A 9,385-nucleotide genomic window follows, 5' to 3' on the forward strand; every position below is an offset into this window, starting at 1 on the left:
ATCAATATGAGGTTACAAACAATTAGATCACATACCTATAAGCATCCTACTCTGGGACAGTGTATAGCTTGAGCTCATGTGTTCCAGACCAGCCTGAGCACAGCAAGACCCCCATCTCTACTAAAAATAGAATAACTGGGCTCAGTGCCTATAGTTTAAGCAGGTAAGGTGCCAGCCACATACACCTGAGTTCACAGGTTCGAATCTAGCCAGGGTCCGTCAAACAACAAGGACGGCTGCAACAAAAAAATAGCCAGGCATCGTGGCAGGTGCCTGTAGTCCCAGCTACTGGGGAGGCAGAGGCAGGAGAATGGCCCAGGAGTTAAAGGTTGCTGTGAGCTGTGATGCCACGGCACTCTACCCAGGGAGACAGCTTGAGGCTCTGTTTCAAAAAAAAGTGAATGTTACAGAGTGGAGAGAGTGAGGAGGCTGCATCTGGCTCCCGCTCTCACAGCCATTGCAGTACACTGAGATCCATAGAGACAGCGCTGGGGCAAGTGAGAGCCGGAAGGGCACTGGGCGACTCTGTGCCTCGCTGAGGAAAAATAACTAAACATGGGCAAAGGAGATCCTAAGAAGCCGAGAGGCAAAATGTCATCATATGCATTCTTTGTGCAAACTTGTCGGGAGGAGCACAAGAAGCAGCACCCGGATGCTTCAGTCAACTTCTCAGAGTTTTCTAAGAAGTGCTCAGAGAGGGGGAAGACCATGTCTGCTAAAGAGAAAGGAAAATTTGAAGATATGACAGAGGCGGACAAGGCCCGTTATGAAAGAGAAATGAAAACCTATATCCTTCCTAAAGGGGAAACAAAAAAGAAGTTCAAGGATCCCAGTGCACCCAAGAGGCCTCCTTCGGCCTTTTTCTTGTTCTGTTCTGAGTATCGCCCCCAAATCAAAGGAGAACATCCGGCCTATCCATTGGTGATGTTGCAAAGAAGCTGGGGGAGATGTGGAATAACACTGCTGCGGAAGACAAGCAGCCTGATGAAAAGAAGGCTGCAAAGCTGAAGGAAAAATATGAAAAGGATATTGCTGCATACCGAGCCAAAGGAAAGCCTGATGCAGCGAAAAAGGGAGTCGTCAAGGCTGAAAAAAGCAAGAAAAAGGAGGAAGAGGAGGAAGATGAGGAGGATGAAGAGGAGGAAGAAGATGGAGAAGAAGATGATGATGATGAATAAGTTGTTTCTAGTGCAGTATTTTTTTCTTGTCTATAAAGCATTTAACCCCCCCTGTACACAACTCGCTCCTTTTAAAGAAAAAAAAATTGAAATGTAAGGCTGTGTAAGATTTGTTTCTAAACTGTACAGTGTCTTTTTTTGTATAGTTAACACACTACCGAATGTGTCTTTAGATAGCCCTGTCTTGGTGGTATTTTCAATAGCCACTAACCTTGCCTGGTACAGTATGGGGGTTGTAAATTAGCATGGAAATTTAAAGCATGTTCTTTTTGGTGCACAGCACAAATTAGTTATATATGGGGATGGTAGTTTTTCCATCTTCAGTTGTCTCTGATGCAGCTTATACGAAATAATTGTTGTTCTGTTAACTGAATACCACTCTGTAATTGCAAAAAAAAGTTGCAGCTGTTTTGTTGACATTCTGAATGCTTCTAAGTAAATACAATTTTTTTTATTAGTTCTGTTGTCCTTTTCATAGGTTTGAAATTTTTCTTCTTGAGGGGAAGCTAATCTTTTGCTTTTTGCCCGATATGGATCACATGAATTATTACATTGTTTATCTTTTCATATAATTAGCTGATAAAAAGCTTTTTGTCTATGCACCCTACATATCATGATGGGGGTAATAAAAGTTAAATTGAGATCATTTTCATCTATAACTGAAACTCCAAAGTTGACGACAAATTTCACATAGCCCATTTATATTTTACAAAGTGAAGAGTAAGAAATCTACTCACAGAATGGGATTATTAGAATCAAATGTTTTGAAAGTCTGTCCTTGAAGGACTAATAGAAAACTATGTTCTAATCTTTCCATGAGGACTCTATTCTTTAACTCCCATTACCATGTAATGGCAGTTATATTTTGCAGTTCCCACATTAAAGAAGACCTGAGAATGTAGCCCCAATACTGTGAGCTTAAAATACAAGACTGCCATACTACATTTTTTGTTGATGTTAGTCCTGGCAAAGACTTAAGAAAGTGCTGGCTAGGGCGGCGCCTGTGGCTCAGTCAGTAGGGCGCCGGCCCCATATACCGAGGGTGGCGGGTTCAAACCCAGCCCCGGCCAAACTGCAACCAAAAAATAGCCGGGCGTTGTGGCAGGCGCCTGTAGTCCCAGCTACTTGGGAGGCTGAAGCAAGAGAATCGCTTAAGCCCAGGAGTTGGAGGTTGCTGTGAGCTGTGTGAGGCCATGGCACTCTACCGAGGGCAATAAAGTGAAACTCTGTCTCTACAAAAAAAAAAGAAAGTGCTGGCTGTAAATGTCTTTTTCCCATTTACCTAAATATGAACTGCTCAGGAAACTTCAGATTCTCCATTTAGAGTATCTTTAATTAATTGTGGCCCTTTAAAATAATGCCACATTTAAAATCGGTTATATTTTCATGTATTGTGGTTTGCCCCTTTTTAAATCAAACTGATAGGAAAGAAGACAATTCGCATCTTAATACAAGTTACTCAATTGATTTGAATTTGGTTTTTCCTTACAAAACCCACACTCATTCATTAGAGTCATGTTTATCTGCTTAGCAGTTTAGGGAACAATTTGGCAATTTTGTGGTTTTTGAGATTATCATTCTCTTAAAGAGCCAGTATTTTAAAATAGCGTTCTTGTAATTTTACACTCTTTTGTGATGGAGTGCTGTTTTGTTATATAATTTTGACTTGGATTCTTTCCATTTGCATTTGTTTATGTAATTTCAGGAGGAATACTAAACATCTAATAAACTAATAATTGCAGAGGTTTAAAAAAAAAAGTTAAGAAATTAGGCTCAGCACCTGTAGCCGGGTGGCTAGTGCGTCAGCTACATACACCAGAGCTGACGGGTTCGAATCTAGCTCCAGCCTGCCAAACAACAATGACAACTACAAACGAAAATAGCCCAGTGATGTGGCAGGCACCTGTAGTACCAGATACTTGGGAGGCTAACGCAAGAAAATCGCTTAAGCCCAAGAGATGGAAGTTGCTGTGAATTATGATGCCACCGTACATTACTGAGAGCAACAGCTTGAGACTCTGTCTCAAAAAAAAATAAAATAAAATAAAGTTGAGAAATTAGAGCATAAACAAATTAAACTATTTATCACACTTCATGTAAAGAAAATGTTGAAGTTAAATTACATGAGCTTTTTCTTTATATTTGGGGAAGATTTATTTATTATTATTATTTTTTTAGACAGAGCCTCAAATGTTTGCCTTGGGCAGAGTGCTGTGGCATAAAAGCTCATAGCAACTTCCAACTCCTGGGCTCAAGTGATTCTCCTGCCTCCACCTCCCAAGTAGCTGGGACTACAGGTGCCCGCCACAGCGCCTAGCTATTGTTTGGTTGCAGCCGTCATTGTTGTTTGGCAGGCCTGGGCTGGATGCAAACCTGCCAGCTCAGGTGCATGTGGTTGGCGCCTTAGCTGCTTCAGCCACAGGTGCTGAGCCTTTTGGGGGAGATTCTTAAGTTCTCTGATAAAATTACTGACTATACTTCCCGCAAAATCTTATTTGAAACCTTCATTGAATCAAAAACTATATAGGAGAAGACATATGCCATCCATTTGAAGTGTCCTGAGATGCCTGACCCAAATACTAGTATTAACTGCTCACTCTCACATTTTAAATAGTGTGCTAAGGCAGTGGTTCTCAACCTGTGGGTCCAGACCCCTTTTTAACAATGAAAATAAATTTCCAGACTGGGAAGGTTGAGAACCACTGTGCTAAAGAAAAAAGAAATTGTTCTGAGGCAAACTTTCATTCTCTTGCCCAGGTTAAAATGCCATAGCATCAGCCTAACTCACAACAATCTCAAACTCTTAGGTTGAAGTCAACCTTCTGCCTCAGCTCTCCAAGTAGCTGGGACTACAGACAACCACCACACTGCCTAGTTATTGTTTTTTATTTTTAGTAGTGAAAGGATCTCACTCTTGTTCAGGCTTGTCTTATACTCCTCTTATACTCAAATGATCATCCCACCTCATCCTCCAAGAGTGCTAGGACTATAGAAGTGAGCCATCATGCCTGCTTAAAGAAAAAAAATATTTTTTTTGAGACAGAGCCTCAAGCTGTTGTCCTGGGTAAAGTGTCATGGAATCATAGCTCATATCAACCTCCAACTCCTGGGTTTAAGCAATTCTCTTGCCTCAGAATCCCAAGTTGCTGGGACTATAGGAACCCACCAAAACACCCAGCTATTTTTTGGTTGTAATTGCCATTGTTGTTTGGCAGGCCTGGGCTGGATTCGAACGCACCAGCTCGGGTGTATGTGGCTGGCTCCTTAGCCGCTTCAGCTATAGGCACCGAGCCTAAAGAAAATTTTTTTTAAATGTTTCAGAGATCCTCCAAAATACACAAATATTTTTATGTTCGAAAAATCAACCAAAAAGCAGGCAGATATTGCAGTCCTGTATAAGCCATAGAAAGTTCTTCCTTTTCACTATAAACTAGAAAGAACATCATCGAAAACTAAACTCCTTCTAAAAATTAAAAAGAAAAGACCAGGCCCCTATAATCCTAGCACTCTGGAAGGGCAAGGCAGGTGGATTGCTTGAGCTTAACCAGTAGGAGTCCAGTGCAAGCAACGGCAAGATTACATCTCTTAAAAAGAAAAACTAGCTGGTCATTGTAGCAGGGACCTATAGTCCCAGCTACTTGGGAGGCTGAAGGAAGAGGATTCTTTGAGCCTGAAAGTTTGATGTTCTTGCGAGCTATCACACCATGGAACTCTACCCAGGGTGACAAAATGAGACTCTGTTCCAAACAAATTTTAAAAAATTAAAAAGAAGAATAGGGCCAGGCATGGTAGCTCACACATGTAAACCCAACACCTGAGAGGCCAAGGTGAGAGGATTGCTTGAGTTTGTGAGTTTGACACAGCCTGAACAAGAGCAAGACTCTCATTCTACTAAAAAACAGTAAAAATATTAGGAAGGCCTTGTGGAGAAACCTGTACTCCCAGCTACTTGAGTGGCTGAGACTGAAAAATCACTTGAACTAAGATGGTTAAGATTGCTCTGTGCTATGCTGATGCCAAGGCACGCTGGTCTTATGGCAGCACAGTGAGCCTTTGTCTCAATGAGCAAATAAACATAAGAACTGAAAAAAAAGAACAGAATTGCCTTTATGTAACAAGAGAAAGAAACCAAGGCTTCCCAGAACTCATTTTCAATTAAGCTGAGCTTCGCTAATTACATTGTGTTGTGTGGTTTCCTCCTTCAACTTTGGACCTCTGACCAGTGTTATCTGCTTCATTCACTCCAACGTACCTGGGTGCTTGACCACTGTCTGGTGAGTCTTCACCTGCCAGGGTTCTTTCCTTTGCTCCAGACAGGTGATGAGCTCTGGCTTAGAGACAGCAAGACCTGTTTCATTAGGAAAAAAAAAGATAACATGACACTTACTGGGCTTCACCAGTTAATAATCTAGAACCTTCATAGAGTAGAGAACACAACATTTTAGAGATCCTAAAAGAATAATCTAAAAATAGAGGTTTCTGACAGAAACTTTACAATATTTTAAAAGCATTTAAAATGCTCCACTACTCTGTACTATGGAAATAAAATTTGGTGGTGGAAACTAGACTTAAAGGTATGGGCAACATTCCAAGCCTCTACGTTTTTTAAATTACCATCAATGTAGGGAAGGATATTTATCAGCTCAAGAAAGACTAAGATTAATGCCAAGATAACATCTGAAATATTCTCTTTTCTATACCAAGAACTTATGTTTTCCTTAGAATCAACAATCTGAAACTAATGTGATCAAAGAAGAATCTCCACAAAACCCACCTACAGAGAAACAATATGAAATGCTTAGCGTACAGTTAAGAAATGTGTATATAAGTTATCCTCACCAAGGAAGACCAGGTGTCTGTAGGTCTCTAATATGACATCCTGATACAAATTGCGCTGAGCATGGTCCAGGCAGTCCCAGTCATCCATAGAGAATTATATAGACACATGTCTGAATGTCAATAGTTCCTGGAAAAAAAAAAAACAACAACTAGAAATCTGAAAAAAACAATATTCATCATGATGCCATGAGAAGATTTAATTTCATTTTTACATAAATGAGTGGGTGAGAACTTCTTTTGACTTACATGACTGAATGGTATTATGTGATAAGTACAGCAGAGAGATAGTCCCTCATGTGCTCTCTAACGCTGAGAAAAGAGGATGGGATAACATCCACAACCCCAGTGTAGATGCTGTGCTTTTGGCTTTACAAAAATAAGGCCACCAATACAGGCATGTGGATTGTTGTGCCTACTCACATCATTCACTATAAGCTGTGCGTATTTCTTAAGTGAAAATATCATGGTGAGGTAAATGGAAGCCCTAAGATTTTAATATGTGCAAGCATGAACTGAAGATCTTGTCAAATGCAGTTTTTTGAGGTTTTTTTGAGACATAGTTTCACTGTGTCGCCCTCGGTAGAGAGCAATGGCTACATAGCCCATAGTAACCTCCACCTTTAGGGATTCAGCAATTCTCTTGCCTCGGCTTCCCAAGTACCTGTGACTCCAGGCACCCACCACAATGCCTGGCTATTTTCTTCTTGCAGTTGTCACTGTTGTTTAGCTGGCTTAAGCCCAGCACGGACCATCCAGCCTTGCTGCGTGTAGCTGGCAAGTAACCACTGTGCTATGGGCGGCAAGCCTCAAATGCAGTTTTTTATTCAGAAGATATTAGGTGAGTCTTTAGTTTTGAATTCCAACGAGCTCAACAGGGATGTCAATATTTCTGTCCCATGATAATACTTTATCACATGTGAGACTGGATTTAACCCAGTTGAATATTGACCCAGTAAACAACCATTAGAGCCTTTATTTTCCAAACAAGGTATAAAAAGAGAATCTCACATGGTGCATGTGAGTCGATACTCTCCCCAAAGTACTTAATCACATTCTGATTAAAAAACACTAAAAAAACTTTTTTTTCAAGTTGAAAGTACAGGCTTGGTGCCTGTAGCTCAGTGGCAAGAGTGCCAGCCACACACACCGAAGCGGGTGGGTAGAAATCCAGACCAGGCCTGCTAAACAATGACAACTACACGCAAAGATTAGCCAGGCATTGTTGCAGGCGCCTGCAGCCCAGCTACTTAAGAGGCTGAGGCAAGAGAATCACTTAAGCCCAAGAGTTGGAGGTTGCTCTGAGCTGTGACATCAAGGCACTCTACCCAGGGTGATACCTTGAGACTCTGTCTCAAACAAAAAAAAAAAACAATGCTGAAGGTTCAGATATCTGCCCTATCTTCTAATCTCTAATGCTATCTTTAAAAACTCTTCTTTAGCATCCGAGAAAGCAAGGCTTTTATAATAATTCTGATTTTGAGAACCTTGAGTTACTTTAGGCCATTCATGCCATCTTCTGTAAACAGCATGTGTCACCTTATTTTACACAGCACCGAGGGGGCTTCTGGACTGAAACTGAGCAGTACGTAGTCCCCTGCTTTGCTAATATCCAATGACCCAACATCATCCACACCGAGTAATATGGGGATACACTTATTTCCATTTAAAATAGGCACAAGGGAACATTTGCAGAACTACAGGACATAATTTTTTATAAACATAAATTTGTGATGAAAATTCTCCAGGGCACATGGGAATCTGGATGGAGAGAATGGAGAGCAGACACTGCTGTATAGGGAGGGAAGGAGGAGGATTTCTCAGAGCCTCTTCACTGGGCAAACGAGTGTTTGAAACAAGCTCATTAGGCAAGAACATCACAAGCAGAGAAGATTTCTAACTTTGAAACACGAGACATTGCAGGAGAAAAGGCAGTCACAGCCCTGTGTTAGGACACATTTAGCTGAGAAGCAACCGGTTCTTCCTCTTTCCCTGCCTGCCCTTGATTTCCTTCTCAGGTGACATTACCCGGATATATATTCCACCTGCATCTTGATAATATGGCTTTAAAGGCATCAGCACAGCCCCTTCACCTGCTCCCACCACATCCACAGGCTGAGAAACCTTGAAGCAAAAGAAATATATACACATCTCTACCCTTTCCTGTTCTTTATTACAGGAGACAATGAGGAGCAAGGAGCTTTCACCTAAAGATCAAAGTGTGACTTTCATATTTATTGCTCTCAGGTCCCCTCCTCTGCTGGCAATTTCAGCTATGGCAATGGAATGTTGTGGTGCTGTCCTGTCCCCATGAAGCACAATCAGGGCAGGTCCTGTGACCTCCCTTGGGAGAAAAGGCTCAACACATTTTAAAACTCTAATGCTTGACACTGGCCTAACCTTAGCATCACATGGGGGTAATAATTAAAACCATGTAGATGACACAATCCAGACTAATAGAATCAGTGGGAAGCTGGAATCACAGATGATGCATTTCTTCAAACTGGCCATGGAATCCTACCTGGAAGCCTGACCTGAGAATGACTCAGGTAAGTGTCATCTCCCAGGCTTTATTACCCACACAAGGTATTCCATATCCTGAGCCCCTCTAAGTATGAGATCCTGCAAGAGCAGCAATTACTCTATTTTAAAGCAAACAGTCACTTTTTTTTTTTTTTACAATGGCTATGTATGTACTTGTTTAAGAATTTCAGGAATGGGTGTTTAGCAATTAACCAAAGAATCAAGATTTCAGAACTCCCCCTGAAGGAAAATGCTGAGCAGTTAATCTCCACTTCTGTCCTGGTCCAGCAGACTGCCAGATGGCAAGTAACCTTTGCAACAAGCCAGGGGGACCTACACATAGAAAGCTCCTGCACAAAGTTTCACAAGATCCTTGCCCCTTTTACAACCTTTTGGTCAGCTGAGGAATATGAGGTGGTCTTCCCAAGATTATTCAGGCATCTCCCCATGTTGCTTTAGAATAAACTGCATTTTCTTCCAACAACTCCTGTATGTTGAGTTTGGTTTCAGAAATGATTTTGTAAACCTTGGGTTTGCCTCAGATTATGCTGGTTTTAAGTGGGTGTATGAAGTGGTTTGAGTTTGTAGCCTCATACTCTCTGGATCAGTTGCAAATCTAATATCAATTTTACAAAGAGGTGGCCAAGCCATACTGAATACTTTGTAAAGGTTTTGTGAAATTTTTGAGACAGAGACTCAAGCTGTTGCCCTGGATAGAGTGTTGTGGCATCATAGCTCACAGCAACCTGCAACTGGGGCTCAAGTAATCCTCTTGCCTCAGTTTTTCTATTTTTACTAGAGATGGGGTCTCATTTTTTGTTCAGGGTGATCTCAAACTCATGAGCTCA

At 41.4% G+C, this 9,385-nt stretch overlaps 1 protein-coding gene across 1 annotated transcript; it reads left to right on the forward strand.

Annotated features, from left to right (window-relative positions):
* The first annotated feature begins 424 nt into the window (after window positions 1–424).
* On the forward strand, window positions 425–1,072 carry LOC128572734 (high mobility group protein B1-like). The gene has a single exon (XM_053572797.1). It carries the CDS (start codon window positions 556–558, stop codon window positions 1,006–1,008), a length of 453 nt encoding a protein of 150 aa, XP_053428772.1. The 5' UTR covers window positions 425–555; the 3' UTR covers window positions 1,009–1,072.
* Window positions 1,073–9,385: the final 8,313 nt, after the last annotated feature.

This window comes from Nycticebus coucang, chromosome 20, assembly GCF_027406575.1.
Source record: "Nycticebus coucang isolate mNycCou1 chromosome 20, mNycCou1.pri, whole genome shotgun sequence".
NCBI classification, from domain to species: Eukaryota; Metazoa; Chordata; class Mammalia; order Primates; family Lorisidae; genus Nycticebus; species Nycticebus coucang.

What these genes read in the sequence shown, in the direction of transcription:
- LOC128572734 (XM_053572797.1), top strand. Translation starts at nt 556, where the DNA reads ATGGGCAAAGGAGATCCTAAGAAGCCGAGAGGCAAAATGTCATCATAT.